General features: G+C 39.8%; 1 protein-coding gene across 7 annotated transcripts in view; it reads left to right on the top strand.

Annotated features, from left to right (window-relative positions):
• Positions 1-1033: 1033 nt before the first annotated feature.
• UNC5D (unc-5 netrin receptor D) overlaps positions 1034-17241 on the top strand; it is a 550673-nt gene continuing 534465 nt past the window's right edge. For 4 of the 7 annotated variants that reach the window (XM_055349504.2, XM_055349502.2, XM_019032845.4 and 1 more), the window contains exon 1: positions 1034-1491. In XM_055349504.2, coding sequence (XP_055205479.1) covers positions 1389-1491 — 103 coding nt within the window. In that variant the 5' untranslated portion in view covers positions 1034-1388. The remainder of the gene's footprint in view (positions 1492-17241) is intronic. The other 3 variants (XM_055349503.2, XM_019032846.4, XM_055349505.2) reach the window with 2 other exon arrangements.

The following is a 17241-nucleotide window of genomic DNA, read 5'->3' as shown; positions in this document are numbered from 1 at the left end:
AAATAGCTATAAATTAACCTAATACCACATCAGTGTAACCCACTTCCTATGACTTAACTATATATAACTAATCACTAATCGACATTATTTCAATAAACCAGTATAAATTCCTAACAAACAATGTTACATCAGTCCACTCCCCATCCCCCTTTTTTTTTGCCTTTAAGAATCCACTTATAACTACTACTAATCAAAATATATATTCAAAACAACTTAAATCTATACTCCTGAGTTGCAATCCTCACACTTGGTCCAAATAAACTCTTACTTATATTAATTTCGCCTCACCTTCTTCCTTTTTAAGTCGACACTCGTTTCCCTGATACTAACCAGAAGGCAATTCCTTGGGCTCAGATTAAAACTGACAAAAATAGGAGCCATTCGAAATGAGGGAGCTTCTGAAAAGTTTGGAGATTCCGGAGTGTTCAGGACAACAGAATAGGGAATTCGAAAAAAAATAAAGCAAAAATAAAAATCGATTATACAAGCCTTAATGCACCCATGATTGTTATTCCCCACTTCTTTATTTATATGAATGCAGTTAGCATAGTTGCAGCAATGGAGTAACTCCATTATTATTTTTTCCCACTACGCATTTATTTTAAGTCTTTCTTTTTCTCAGGATGTTTTCCTGAGTGATGTCTGATCTAATGGGAAAAAGTGGAAGTAGGAGAGGCAGGATTTTAGAAGGGCTCAAAGTAGATGAACAAAACGGAGGTCTCCTGGAAGCAGGTGACTGAGTTAGGCATCCGAGATGCCCACATATCTGTGCGGCGTTCGCCCCAAGAGGCCAGCCGGCTCCGCTCAGCTCCCCGCGGCGTGGCCGCATCCCCGCCGCCCGACTCCCAGGCCGCTTCCTCTCTCCGCGAGCGGGGGCTGCAGGCGGGGCCCGAAGCGCCCCGGGGGCACGTGGAGCGGCCTCTGGCTCACCTGCGCCTCCCGGGCCTCAGCCCAGCGCGGCCGCGTCACCGCCCCTCCCGCGGCCCCGCCCCAGCCCGGCTCATTGGCTGCTGCTCGAAGGGGAGGGGAAGGGGCGGCCGCGGGGGTCTCATTAGCGATGCGGACTCTCGCCTCCGCTCCGTAGTTCGGGGCCCGGCAGCGGCGCGAGGGCTGGGAACTGCGCGGCGGGGACTGCGGGCGACTCCGGCATCCGCGCTGGCGGCAGCGGTCGCCGCGCCGTGGGAAGCTATGGGGACGCGCCCTTTCTCGGGGTGCCCATTCAGCGGCGGCTCGGAGCTCCCTGCCCCGCTGCTTTAGGAAGCGATCGTGGAGCAGAGTCACTCTCTGAAGACTCCCGAGACCCATTCGACTCGGGACCCTCATCGCTGACCCTTTCCCGGGCTCCCGGAGCGTGAAGAAGAGCCGCCCTCCGGAACGCGGCGAGGAGCATGGGGAGAGCGGCGGCCACCGGAGGCGGCGGCGGAGGGGCGCGCCGCTGGCTCCCGTGGCTGGGGCTGTGCTTCTGGGCGGCAGGGACTGCGGCTGCCCGAGGTAAGCGCTGGGCGGAGCGGGCAGCTGGGGGCGAGGGCGCAGGGGCGCCAGCCTGACGGAGCGGGACCCGCACCGATGGCGTTGGCTTCCCAAGTTGCGCCCTGCACCTCGGCGCTCCAAGCCCAACCGGATGGGAGCCGAGTGGAGGACTCCGAGGGGACCACAGCCTTCCAACCCAAGTTTGCGATCTGCCGCAATCCTACAGGTGGCTGTGACCCGGGCCCCTACCGTTTTCCTTGACCCTCCTTGCCTGCTCCATATTCCAAGCCCTCCCCAATTGCTGCAGACTGGAGTAGCCCGGTCTTCACTCCAATCTCGCTCTCCCCTCTCCTCTCCACTTCCTCTCAAGCCGAGCTTGGTCGAGTTAGCGCCCATAGCGATGTCGGAGAGTTCCTGGGGAGACGGGCCAGGTGATGGGAGTGTCTGTAGGGTGGGCTTGAACAGAGAGGGTGTCTTTTCCCTTAGGGGAGGAACACCCATGCTGAAGTCCCTTAGCTCTGCGCCTAGCTTGGCACCCCTCGGGCGTCCTTAGCCCGGGGTCCCAGCCAGCCCTGGGCTTGGCTTGGCGGAGGCCGCGTGTGTGCGGGAGCTCGGGAGAGCGGCGTGCACCATTCCAGTTTAACCGCGCCTACAGTGCCCAGCCGGGATGAGCACTTGGCCCGAGGCTGCTCACCAGGCGCCTCCTCTCCCTTCCCGGCGCCTACTCTGGCTTGGAAGCGCGGGCCCCACCGAGCCGCAGGGAAACCTCTGCTTCTTTCCGACTTAGAAGCCTAGACCCCATTTTCTTGGATCCTCTGGACTCCAGCAGAGGGAAATTTCGCAACTGGTTTCAGCTCCACCTTGAGCGAGGACAGGCAGCATCAAGTTAAAGATAAATCCCAAGGAGTTGTTTTGAAGATGATCAGAGGCAGTTTCACACACAGCTCAAGTACCGGAGCTTTACCTTTGAAAAAAATCGGAAGCTTTGCCTTCCCGCCCTTCTTTCCCTTTTTCCTTCTCTGTGTTCCATCCATTAGGCTTAGAATATGTGATACCGTTAAATGATTTGCCTTACACTTGCCAGGGGAGGTGGAGCTGAGCTGACCACTTCACCTTCTGCTCTGTTCGGTCTCCTGAACATGCTGCGACCAGCCTGGAGAGTGAAAGGGTGGAAAGGGTTGAGGACGATCACAAAAGAACCAATGTTATCTCATTTTTATAAAAGCTTATGGTGTATTAAAAGCAGTCCGGCTGCCTAGAAAGATTTTCTTTTTAAGAGGTTGATAGAGGCTCTCCATTGTATGATCCTATTCTTTGCCCATTTGCATTTCATTTCCTGAAAAGTTTTTTTTTTTTTTCTTAATGGAGCGGGCTTTTTAAGAAGCAGGGGAGGTTTAAAAATGAGCGTCGGTGATTGTACACCCTGGGTTATGATGAACCACAGTTCCTTCTCGTGCTGGAAGAAGCACAAGCTTCAGCCATTTAATTTAGTACGTACGGCAAATGCCTCATTGCAAAGTCAGCTCTCAGTTGTTTTTAATACACTCTTATGGGGAAAGTGGGTCTTTTCTAAATGTTGATCTAAATGTCTGAGTTTCCACTTACTATTCGTGTGGAATACCTCACAGTCACTAACTCCAGGTACTCACCCTTGGAATTGGGTTGGTGACGTTGTCTTGAAGCCAACTCGAAACAAGAGGTGGGGACATGCCAGCAGCCTCTTGGATGGAGTTTTGCTGGCTGCGAAACTAAGGCTAGCACCCCTTGTCTGCAAGCTGTTCTTTAAAGGTCTCCTGGAAAACATGCTGTACATTCTGCAGGCTTATTTACAACAAATGTCTTGCACAGATCATAGTAATATGCAAGACACATGGAGTGGAGCAGTAAATCTGACTGATATTTCCCATGTCATATTTTACATTCTGGGGCATGAGGCCCATTCCCCTTAGCAACTGTCAGAGAGTCCTCAAGAAATGAGCACTAGTCAGGCTGTGAAACCGGTGAAGCCACATGCACCTGGCTTTGCACAGTTGGGCGTAATTGGAGTTTTCAGAATAGAGGGTGTGTTTCAGTGCTTATGAAGTTCTCCCTTCCCAGAAAGGTGTCCATTCATTAAAACCAAGATAAGATGCACTGGTGTGGCATGCTTGCCTGACCACTAGTCTCACCATACTCTCTAGGATTAGCTCTAGGTTGTTCTTACTTATCCAATTAATAGTTTTTGTTCTTTAGGACTTTTCTTGTTGATTTGAAACAAGATACTTTGCTTGCCCTAACCAACGGGGTATAGAATTATGCCATTTGCCTTGCTGTTACGAGAATATTTAACAATTCAGTAGCGTTTTCTTTACCGTATTTATCATTTATCTGTTTCCAAAATGATTGCACTAAACTTTTTTTTTTCTTTTCTTTCCCTCCATACTTATGTATAAACCTCTGCAAATCAGAGGGAGATTTCAAATTGGTTTTGAATATACTCTAAGAGGAAGACCCTTGGGACAAGGAAATGTTGTAGAGCCCAGTAGTGGCCCAAGAAGCAATGTTCTGTTTCCCTCCTTTGTAAGCAAGACTTAGCTCTTCAGATGAACATCTCTGCCTGTCGGCATATTGTAAGGAAGGCACTCTGGTGCCATGATCACTGTATATTTTTACACTTTCCAACTTAAAAGGAGGTTGTTTAAAAGTTATTCATGACCTGCCAAGTGCTAACTGAATCCACATCATGTTGTCATACTGATTTGTTTTTGTTCTTCAAGAAAAAAAGGGGGACTGCTGTTCATCTGCTTGTTATTTTTGCCTTAGATACTGTACATAAGATACTGTAGTCATTAAAGGCAGAGAGGAAGATAATCTTAGACAGGCTGAGCTTTCATACAATTTCTCGCTTTAAAACATTTCCTGGACAATGAAATTTTGATTGCAATAACTAGAGTAATGCATTAATGGCAAGAGAAGTACACATTTATTACATAGGCATAATAATAGTCTTGTGATTTACACATACTTAAATCCATCTATCTGTCTAGCTCATATAGTTTAAAATCTATAGTCATTTCTTCCTTAATGAATGTTGTGAGGCCACCCTCTTCCTTCCCACTTTTCTTCTTCTGTTCCTTTTCCTCACAAATCTTTCTCTTCCTAGGACTATGAGAGTCTTTTTCCCCTATTTCCTGCCAGACTTATTTTTTCCCGATTCTTGGGTTGTGCTCTTATTTTGAGCAGCCCAGTGGCACCTTCTTAAGAGATCTTTTAAGCATCTCAGTTTTTAAGAAGAGATTAATTGTTCTGACCTAGCCCTATAAAGATAGCACTTATCACCCTTTGCATACTTTTTTTGCTCTCCAGATGACCTATCGGTGGGTCTGTGGTTCTTTAAGTAGTACCTCATAGGGGAGGGAAACATTTGGAGCTGTGGATCCTTTTCTGAGCTCTCTCAGGACTGGATGACTGAATCCGTCAGGTAGTTCTACACTGTCTTATTGATTAGGAAATCATTTTTCTGTTTATTGTCTCAATGCTTCGTAAATTTGTTTCTGTTGTCCTCTTCCTACCAAATGTAGTACCCAACTTAAAGCACTGCCAGTGTTTATCAGGGAATTGGTTTATTGGGAGATACTGCATGTTTGATATCCTTCCGTTCTGCTTTTTTTTTTTAATATCTAGGCTAGAGACTCAGACATGTATTAAAATCTAATCCCAAAGACAAGTGATTTATTCCATAGCATCCTCTTAAGGAAGGGGGTGGTGGTGGTGTGTGATGCCCTCATAATGGGAAGGCACATGTGTTCACAGGGAGCCCAGATGTGCCCTCCTTCTTGATTACACCTTTGCCATTAATGCTGATTGTCCTTTCATCCAGGCTGTTACTTGGCCAGCAACATCATTGTCTTCTCTTCCTTCCTCCTCCTTCTGATACCTTCATGAACTAACTGCTCAACAGAATAGATCAATGGAAACTTTCCCTATTTCTATTTCATTCTTAGTCACATATTCTATGTAGAGACACTTATTTGCTCCCTGCTTCTTTCTTTTCCTTTTCTTCTTTCCTTTCCTTTCCTTTTTCCTTTCTCTCTTTTCTCTTTTCTTTTCTTTTTTGAGACAGGTTCTCACTCTGTCATCCAGGCAGGAGTGCAGTGGTGCCATCATAGCTCACTGCAGTGGCGAACTCCTAGGCTCAAGTGATCCTCCCACCCCAGCCTCCTGAGTAGCTGGGACTGTAGGCATGCATCATCACACCCGGCTCAGTAATTTTTTGTGTGTGTTTGTTTGTAGAGATTAGCTCTCACTATTTTGCCCAGGTTGGTCTTGAACTCCTGGGCTCAGGTGATCCTTCTGCCTTGGCCTCCCAAAGTGCTAGGATTACAGGTATGAACCACCACATCTGGCCTCACCCGTTTACTTTCTAAATGGCTACTGCCGGCATAAGACCTATTATCATGTTGTTAGCACTCTTTTTGTATTGTACCTGTTCCTTAAAATAATAAATACATTTCTGCAACTTTGTTTGAATATGAAATAATACTTACATGAAATAATAGTAATACTTATTATTAATACTTTCATACTTAGTTAAGTATGAAATAATACTCCTAATAATAGTACTTACTTCATGTGTGAGAGTCATAATTCTAAATGTTCTACAAACATTAACTGATGTAATCCTGAAGATAACTCTTTGAGGTAAGTACTGTGATTACCCCCATTTGTAAGATAGGAAAAGAGGGACACAGGATTGAAAGCTTGCCCAAGGCCATGGAGTTAGGACATAGTAGGGCCCAGATTTGTACCTACTCCATCTGACTCCAGGGCCCACAACAAAGACAATTTTCTGAACTATGCAGAAAAGAAAATGACCCTTGTATTTTGATGACAAAAGTACTCAAATGATATCCTTATTACTATCAAGAGGCATAGAGGAATTTAGAGTACCTTAAATAAGTCTATAAATATGTTCAGATAAATCTAAAAGATTTGTGTTGTTTGAAAATAACCACCCTCTCCCCATTCAGCTTACTATACTTTGGGATTGGATTCACACTTAAAATTCTGAGTGCCAGTTTCCAATATGATAGCTTGCTTTTGTTTTCAATTTTGAATTTCGGCAGAAAATATGACTCTGATTGAATACGCCATCCATGGAACGGCAGATCCCACGAGACTATTTGTTGCATGTCTTGTATTTTTAGCCTTGTTTGCCAGGGAAATGTGGAGCATGAGATTTGAGAATAGATTGTTAACACCAGAGGCTGCTGTTTCTGCTGTTTTGGGTACTCCTGCTGCTGCTCTTGTGAGGCAGATGGCTAGATTCATTTATAGAAAATAGATATTCGTTCTATTTTGCATTTCCACTTTGAAAAGAACTTTTAATTGTTTGTGCCACATTGCATCGTATGGCCTTATTGTGTGCATACACACGCTGTGCGTAGATAATTTTCAGAATTAGGTGGATGTTAATGTATTCATTTTGGATTGTGTTATCTGAAATCCACTGCTAATTCCTGTGGTTTTGGAATTTTCTCTTGAAAGTGAGTATGTTTTCGCTGTGTATTAAGTATTTTGTGCTCACCCTACCACCACTGCCCCCACACCACTTCACTGAATTCAGTGATAGAAATATGAGGGTTGTGTTTATGGGGCTAAAGTAGAAACAATAACCAAGTAGTAACATTTTTCAGATGATATGAGGCCACTATAGAGCATAAAATATTTCTGAATATTGTTTCTATCAGGACAAGGATAAAATGAGGTCAGTATTCTTCTTATATGACCAGTCTCACTTTTTTTTTCAAACTTCAGAGTAGCTTTTATTTTTTATTTTTAAATTTTAACACTTTTTAAAATTGACGCATAGTACATGTACATAGTTTTGGGATACAAGTAATAATTTAATACATTAATATAATTAGTAAAGATCAAATCAGTGTACTGGGTTATCTATCACCTTTTGATATTTATCTTTTCTTTATGCTAGAAACATTTGAATTGTTCTCTTCCAGCTATTTTGGAATATGCAATAGATTATTATAAACTATAGTCACCCTACTGATCTATCAGACACTGGGTCTTATTCTATTAAGTGGTATATTGGTACCCATTTATCAACTTCTTTTCTTTTGATAGTTTATTTTATAAATGAGGAGACTGAAAAAGTTGAAAGCTGTCTTCCAAGAGAGGTCAATGTTGGCTTTATTTAATGCAAATATTGACTTTCTGCCCCCAAATTACTGGATTCATAAGGTGCAAAAGAACCCTCCTTCCCAGAAAGATTGGTACAGGTACCCCCACCACTCCAGCCCACATTGTATTTAAGGGTATTTTTCCACAGGTGGGAAAATATCACTGTAACCACGTGGGATTTGAATAAGAAACTTTACAGATGTTTCGTCGTTACCTAAATTGAATGCTATGGCTTCCCAGTCAGATAAGTCAGAGGGGAAATTACATCACAGACATTTGGGAAGGTAAGTAACTGGTAGGCAGGCATAGGAAGGAGAAGATGCAAGAGGCCACAGTGAAGAAACTGTCTGAACTACTTCAAGGGACTCACCACCACTGGGATGACTATGCTTTGTGTGATACAATTCACAGATGTTGGCAGCTTATTATTTTATTTATTTATTTATTTATTTTTGAGATGGAATCTCGCTCTGTTGCCAGGCCGGAGTGCAGTGGCAGGATCTTGGCTCACTGCAACCTCTGCCTCCCAGGTTCAAGCAATTCTCCTGCCTCAGCCTCCCGAGTAGCTGGGATTACAGGCATGAACCATTATGCCTGGCTAATGTTTGTATTTTTAGAGACAGGGTTTCACCATGTTGGTCAGGCTGGTCTCAAACTCCTGATCTCATGATCTGCCCACCTCAGCCTCCCAAAGTGCTAGGATTACAAGCATGAGCCGCCGTGCCTGGCCAGCAACTTATTATTAAAGAGAACGTATTTACTCAATATTGGAGAAGATTTGCCTCTAAATAAATATGTGGTAGTTTAGGGTTGCTTAGAAGTCATTGGTGTCTTCTGTTAGCAACAGTACTTATTTAGTAGTTAACGTCTTTATTTGAATTTAGTGTAATAAACCTACTGGGAGAGAAGGGGAAGTCAAATGATCATGGGTTATGGAAGCTAAGCTGGTAATATTTGAAACTCACAAGTCAGTGCTTTTCACATGTTAATGTGCATTTGAATTACTGCAGATCTTGTTAAAATGCACATTCTGATTTAATAAACCTGGGGAGGGGCCTGAGGTTCTGCATTTCTGATAAACTCCCAGATGACACCATCTATGGGCCACAGACGATAGTAATTCTTGCTTTCTATTTTCAATATTGTTTTTTCTTTTGCAAGCCAGTATGAAGTGGAATTCCATGTAAGAATATTTTTAAAATGCCAATTGAAGAGTAAGAAAACACAAATGTCAATTTTAACTCAGACAAACAGCCACTTATAAAACAAATAGGCATTCTGAGGGCGCCGTCCTGATGCAATATAAAGCATTTATAAGGAAAGATGCTGCTCCAGTTTCACAATATTTTAAAAGTCTTGGATTTCCTTTTGAGCTAATTGGGGTCTTATATCGGCATCTAATTTATTTCTTGTCATAAAGAGGAAATTGACTCACCCAGAATTTTACCAGTTTGCCCAAAGTCAGATTTTTGTTAAATAAGAGGCTTTTCTAACTTTCTGTAGCACTCTTTCACGTTATTCTCTTGGCAGGAGCTACATATGCTTAAGAATGATCCGGAGTTCAGGATAATGAGGGGATGAGGCTATAGTTAAGCAAGAGATAGAATGAGAACAGTTATTTAAAAAAAAAACAGAGCAGTGAGTCCATATGGGGTAGTGATTTTTCCCAAGCGGTTGGATCCTTATCCCAACATGGTGTGGAGGTTGTGTCATGCCCCTCTGCCTTTGATGCAAGTTCCATTTCATTCACTTTTACTTACCCAGTACCTGATAGGGCTTGTCCCATAGCACATGTTGAATAATGTGTGTTACTCGAACTTTATTAAGGCATAAATATTTAGAATAAAATTTCAAAAATCTACTCAATACTGTGATAAAACCCTCAGGAAACTTTATTCGCCAGAGGAAGAATAAAATAGTTGTAAGAGGGTTTGACATTTGTTTTAGACAGATACTAAGGCCTACATTCCTAGATAGATTCATCTAGAAAGATGATTAAGTGACATCTATCATGTGGTCCTATTATGTGTGGCTGTTTAATTCATGTGCATGCAACTTAACATTTTTAGGGGACTCACTTAATTTTGATTGCTTTGTATCTTTGCACCCACCCTAATATTGAACAGATGATGAAATTAGGGTTGACTTTAGAGATTTTTTGACCAAAGCCGAACAAACCTAAACAGGTAGTGATAAACAGTGCTAGGACTAGAAGCCAAGCCTTCATGGTTTCAGCACCTTTTCGATGATGTTACCATGTAATTCTATTTTATTAGCACATGGATTGATTATACTGAGGTGGGGTGATACAGCACTTCACTCATATTCCATTTGACAGGGATGTGGATGTATAAGCATCGGAGACAGAAAGAGAAATAAATGGATAAAAATTCATTTCACTGCCTATTGTGCCTTCTTGGCCTGTAGGGTGGTATGTTTCTCACGGTTATAAACAGAAATGGCCCTGTCTGGGACAAAGGGCTGTCACAAATGTGTCAGGAATGATTGGAGGACAGTAACTTTATGAATATATTAAAAATAACATGCTGTAGTATGGAGTAATTGATGTGTAGAATATTCTGAAGAACTTTTGAAAAATCGGGATTTAAAGTAGTTTATTAAAGTAAGTAAAATAACAAATTACAGTAGTTTTTCTCAGGTTTTGTTTTTAAAGATGCTATTACAGGCTGGTCACAGTGGCTCATGCCTATAATCCCAGCACTTTGGGAGGCTGAGGTGGGAGGATGGCTTGAGGCCTGGAGTTTGAGACTAGCCTGGACAACATAGCCAGACTCTCTTCTCCACAATTTTTTTTTTTTTAAGTTAGCTGGACGTGGTTGTTCGTGCCTATAGTCCCAGCTACTCGGGAGGCTGAGGTCAGAGGACTGTGTGAGCCCAGGAATTTGAGGTGACAGTGAGCCATAATCACTGCATTCCATTCCTGGAGACAGAGCAAGACCCTGTCCCTCCAAAAAAATTAATTAATTAAATAAATATGCCATTAGAGACACCAATGTTTTAGAAGTATACTAGCTCCTCAATCTGCGTACTTTTCTAAATACCTCGTCTTTATTATTACTTTTGAGTGTATGTGCTTTATTTTTACTTTCTGTGTCCAGTTGTAAAGCTAAATTCTTCTGATTTGTGTTCGAAAGTAGTTTAGTGGCACAATACAATTAGACTTATAATAACAATTTCCATCAATATGTCATTAAGAAGTGTCTAGCCCATTTTTTTTAAGAGAGATGGAAAAAAAATACAGAGCACAAAATACAGTTCTTTGCCAGAGAACTATAACTGTGTTGTAAGCCTTTTGAAAGGAACTGGGAAAAGAAAGAATCTATCCTTCCTCTAAATAGACAGCCCTTGTTTCTCTCTCAGTCTTGGGACCAGAAGCTGCAGTGATTACTAGCAGATTGTATCAGGAGGTTTCCAAAGTTGTTTCTCTTAAAAAAAGCAATCAAGATGTTCACAGGTTTTGTCAGTGTGAGGTGTGTGGGAGGGATATAAGGTTTTGGGGGTTTGCTATAAAGAAATAACAGGTTTGTTATTAATTTTATTTTTCACCTTAGAGCAAAAAATAAAAATATCCATCTGATGTTTTCTAAAGTTTAGCAGCTAACTTGCAATGCACACCAATCTCCAGGATATCAATGTGAAAAGACAGCTCTAACCTACCACATTCTGCAGCGGAGAAGACCATTGTAGAGTCAATTATTAATAATTGTCAAGGTGATAAGGACTGTAATTCATGGATATCTGTGTGTGTTATATATTAGTAGAATGTCATATATCATCATCATAGCAAACTTATATCATTAAAGTTATATGCCATTAATTTAAATGGCATTAGTAACACTTAAACTTGGGATGTAATCACAATTTTGACTCAAAAGTCAGCTGCTTAATTCTGCTAACCATCACTTCACTCTCCATGGTGTCTCCCATCTAACCCCCTACGCTCGGTCTTTTCTTGTTTCCTTTCTCCTCTTCAAGTCAAAACTTCCTTTCCATTTAGCAATGTGGGGGGCTGGAAAGTTCACAATTATGTGTACTTGAAACATCACTTTTTTCTCTAGTTCTTTTTATTTGTAAGAGAAGCAGTGACTAAATTGTCATTAAGGCTCCTTCCTGCTCTGACCTTCCGTGATGCCGCCCTTTGTTTTCTGTACCGTTTATTCACATTATTTTTTATCATTTCAGGAAGCTTTTCTTGGCATTTTAAATATGCATCAAACCTTCAGTAAAGGGAAAATACTCTGGAAATAGAAATTGCAGGACAAGTTAATGGGACTTCATAATGACGTTGGTAATCCTTGGCTTAAGCATTTTCAAGAATGTACCAACTGTAAGAGAAATCTGTTTTTTTGTTTTGATTTCTCTTAAATTGGTGGCTGTAGGTTAATGCATACATGTATAACTAATGCAGAAGTGGCTTGGCAGGAGAAGACCTGGAGGAGTTAGGCACCCTCTTCCATAGCTCACCATTGCTCAGTTGGGTGTATGGGACCCCTCTTGCTAGATTGACTTCTTTCTTTTTTTTAGTAGATACCAGATATATGAAATTTCATGTTAAACTTGCAGATCTGAAGTCTTATCAAATTGTTTTCACGAAGCATCATGACTCCAGCAAAACTCACAAGATATGGCACTTGGCCCTCCAGTTTGTCTCAAATCAATGACTTGGTCATGTTTTGTTAAGAGATTTAAAGAATCAGGGAGCCAGTTGGTCCTCATTTTCAGTAATTATCTTCGCTTGAGCTGTGGGCATACAACACTTTTTCTAGATTTGTAGAATAGTGTTATGTCATGGCCCTTTATTGAACACTGACTTGATCACTGAGTTTCTGTGGCTCTCTGTTTCCCATTTGCAAAGAAAAACAATCATAAAATTACATTGCTAAAAAGGGCCCTAAAATTTCCAGGCCAAAGTCCAAATTTGTACATGAGAAAAAAAGGTGTTGAGGAGTGAAGTTGCTTGCTTGGCTTTTAGAGGTCATTTCAGTCCGTCCCTGCCCATGAATCCAGGTCTTCATTTTCTCAGTGTTGTCCTTGCCTCTTCCCTTTCAGGCTTATAATAACAAAAGTAATCAATAGAGTTACAAAGGAATTTAAAAGAATGATACCAGAAGACTAAAGACTATTGATCATTTTACCCTTCTGTTAAAGGATGTTTTCCTTTTATTTAAAATGTTTATATTTTTCTAAAATATCTTTGAAATTACAGAGATTTTTTTTTTTCCTTTGGCTCACAGAATGCTGAGGTCGTGATATGAGGGATGCAGTTTGGTGTAGCAGAAATAATATTGTAAAAAAGGTTTGCATTGTAAATTTGTTTTGTGTTTGGGTAAAAGTTAGGGTGTCTTAAGTCTTAATCTTAAGCTTTTGTTCCAGTTACTTAACATCTGGATCCTTAATAATAAATTTGTTCAGTATGAATCTACTAGGAGATCCTAAATAACTTCTCTCTCTCTATATATATATGTATAAAATATATAAATATATAATATATAAAATATATATATTTATAAATATAAATATATAATATATAAAATATATATATTTATAAATATAAATATATATAATATATATAATATAAATATATAATATATAAATATATTATATATAATATATTATATATAAATATATTATATATATATAATATATATATAATATATATTTTGTATAATATATATAAAATATATATTATATAAAAATATATATAAAATATATAATATATATTATATAAAAATATATAAAATATATAAATATATATTATATAAAAATATATAAAATATATAAATATATATTATATATTATATAAAATATATAATATAATATATAAAAATATAATATATAATATATAAATTTATATAATATTTATATTTTAAAATATATTTTATATGTATTATTATTATATAATAATATATAAAAATATATATAATATATTATATAAATATATATAATATACATTATATATTTATATATTATATATTATATATATTATATATTTTTATATAATATATATTATATATAAAAATAATATATAAAATATATATAATATATAAAAGTTATATATAATATATAAAAATATATATTACATATAAAAATTATATTCTATATATAAAATATATATATTATATATATAAAATTATATAAAATATACATATTATATATATAAAATTATATATAATATATATAAAATATGTATATTTTGAAGACAGCTTTCCATGTTGGCAGTAATATGTCCATGATATCCTCAAAAAGCCATAAATCTACATCCAAAAAGAGTGACTGGATATACTTTTAAAGCTTTGGTGGCCAGGTGTGGTGGCTCACGCCTGTAATCCCGGCACTTTGGGAGGCCAAGGCAGATGGATCAGCTGAGGTCAAGAGTTCGAGACCAGAGTGGCCAACATGGCGAAACCCCATCTCTACTGAAAATACAAAAATTAGCCAGGTGTGGTGGCAGGTGCCTGTAATCCCGGCTACTCGGGAGGCTGAGGCAGGAGAATCGCTTGAACCCGGGAGGTGGAGGTTGCAGTGAACCGAGATTGCACCACTGCACTCCAGCCTGGGCGACGGAGGGAAACTCTGTCTCAAAATAATAATAATAATCATAATAATAATAAAATAAATAAATAAAAACTTCGGTTGCTTCTTCTCATGCAGTTCTGAGTTTCTTTTAACGTGAATTCTGCATCTCTTGTGACCATAATAACGTGCAAAAAGCAATCCCTGTATAGAGCTTATGAAACTCTTGTGCCTCTATTATGATTATTCATGTTGAAGCCACCTTGCTGGAGAAGTGTTGAAAACTCCTGATTCTTGGAGATTAGGTGTCAAAATATTCAAGGTTTGGCTATTTTTAGCAATTTATCAGTGAAGTGTCTTGCTGCTAGAAATAGTGGTCAGGCTTTGAATCTACAAATCCCTTGTCTTCACTGAAAGCCATTTTTTTTTTTTTTTTTTCAAAATTGCAGAAAGGAAAACATCTGTAGTATTGTCACCTAGGGTTAGGCGAGAACATCATAGGTGCTTTGAATGTGTGTGGGCATTTACTTTTTTTTTTTTTTAAGTTATTTAAAAGTTTAAACGGTTTTATTGGAATACGTTAGATTAAAAGATGAGCACCAAATGTTTAATGTAACCCTTGTTTATAGAAACATCCATGTGTGTAATTGAAATTCTGAAGAGAAAGAGTTTAATTCTGAAGTTCTCAGTCAGCTGATGCCAAGGCCTTGATCTCAGAGCACTTAAGTCAGAATCTCAGTGGGAAGGACCCAAGGTTTTGTTTGTTGTTGTTTGCTTGTTTGTTTGTTTGTTTTAAGTTCCTCAGGTCGTTCCCAATTTGGGAACTTAAGACTGAGAGCCATGGATTTATTTATTTATTTCCAAATAATTTCAACTTATATTTTAGATTCAGGGGGTACATGTGCAGGCTTGTTACCTGAGTATGCTGTGTGATGCTGAGGTTTGAGAATGATTGATCCTGTCACCCAGATAGTGAGCATAGTACCCAATAGTTCGTTTGTTTTTCTTTTTTGAGATGGAGTCTCGCTCTGTTGCCTAGGCTGGAGTGCAGTGGCACGATCTCGGCTCACCGCAACCTCCGCCTCCCTGGTTCAAGCAAATCTCCTGCCTCAGCCTCCCGAGTAGCTGGGATTACAGGTGCACGCCACCATGTCCGGCTAATTTTTTTCTATTTTTAGTAGAGACGGGGTTTCACCATGTTGACCAGACTGGTCTTGAACTCCTGACCTCAGGCAATCCGCCCGCCTGGGCCTCCCAAAGTGTTGGGATTACAGGCATGAACCACCGCTCCTGGCCCCAGTAGTTGCTTTTTCATCCCTCCTTCCCCGACTCTAGTAGTCCCCAGTGTCTGTTGCCGCCATCTTTATGTCCATGTGTACCCAGTGTGTAGGTCCCATTTATAAATGAGAACATGCAGTATTTGGTTTTCTGTTTCTGAATTAATTTCCTTAGGATAATGAGAGCCATGGATTTAATGCATGCATTGATTGTGTATAAACGTAGAAACTGTCCTTTCTTGAGAATTCAAGAAGTTATTTGAAGGTTCCTATAATGACAAAAGCATAAGGTATGAAGATGACCGCCAATGGTTCACCTCTTCCTCCCTATTAGGCCTTATCTTTCCACCTTACATCCTATACTCGTCTGTTCTCATGTTGCTATAAGAACATACCTGAGACTGGGAAATTTATAAAGGAAAGATATTTAATTGACTCACAGTTCAACATGGCTGGGTAGGCCCCAGGAAACTTATAATTATGGCAGAAGGGGAAGAAAACATGTCCTAATTCACATGGTGGCAGCAAGAAGTGCTGAGCAAAAGGGGGAAAAGCCCTTTGTAAAACCATCGGATCTCATGAGAACTTTCGTGAGAACCACCCCCATGATTCAATTATCTCCCACCAGATCCCTCCCACGACACGTGGGGATTATGGGAACTACAATTCAAGGTGAGATTTGGGTGGGGACACAGACAAACCGTATCACATCCTAAACCCTTTGCATGAGTGAAATTGAATGTTGGCACACAACGTTTCACCTTTTGGGAGCTAGCCTTTTCTTGCTAGGGTAAAAGAATTGAGGTATTAATAAAACGAATGTGATTATATGGAAAGATTATACAGTATGGAAGGAACATTTTAAGAACATGAGGTTAGAGATTGTGCCATGTTTCTCTTGTGGACAAGAACATAGGGGCCCATAAATGGAGGTTGCTTGTTTTCCTTTAACCTTCATCTAATGTGTCTTAGATATTACATCTCAGGATGTAAGTGATAAGAGGCCATATTTATGAAAGGACTAATATTTTTGTACTTATCTTAGTGTCTGAAGGATGTAGGCCTGGTAGTTCCTCATACGGAGTAGGGTGAGGCCCTAGTCACTGTCTACTGTTAACCAAAAGAGGTGGGCAGGAACCCCTGGCCCACACACGTTTCCCATTGTAGGAAATATAGCATAGGCATTACATCTAAAACAAGCTTTCCTAATATTACTACCCTGTTCCTACCAATGGTTCTTTTTTTTTTTTTTTTTTTTTTTTTTTTTGAGATGGAGTCTCGCTGTCGCCCAGGCTGGAGTGCAGTGGCGCGATCCCGACTCACTGCAGGCTCCGCCCCACGGGGTTCACGCCATTCTCCTGCCTCAGCCTCCTGAGTAGCTGGGACTACAGGCGCCAATGGTTCTTTATTTATGAAGATCCCCTTGTAAAACCTGGTTCAAGTAAAACATTTTGTGTTTTGTTTAATTGTTGCATATGAATAAATATAGTTTTTAAAAAGTATCAGATGAAAATGTATATCTATGAACTTACCACTATACTTAGAAGTAATCAACATCTTTCACTCCTCTACATATTTCTCCTTTAACCCATTTTTCTGGTCCTTCTTAAAAGTAATCACTCTTAAATTTTGTGCTTATTCTGTTGTTTTAAAAAATAATTTAAACAAATATGTGTGTACTCCTAAACATAGGTTACTTTTGCTTCTTTTTGAGATATATTTAAATTTTATTGTGGTCTACATATTCTTCAGCAGTTTGTTTTTTTACCCAATATTATGTTTC

This window comes from Gorilla gorilla, chromosome 7 (assembly GCF_029281585.2).
Source record: "Gorilla gorilla gorilla isolate KB3781 chromosome 7, NHGRI_mGorGor1-v2.1_pri, whole genome shotgun sequence".
Lineage (NCBI taxonomy): Eukaryota > Metazoa > Chordata > Mammalia > Primates > Hominidae > Gorilla > Gorilla gorilla.
Note: the sequence above shows the minus strand (reverse complement) of the source record. Positions and strands in the feature narration are given on the sequence as shown.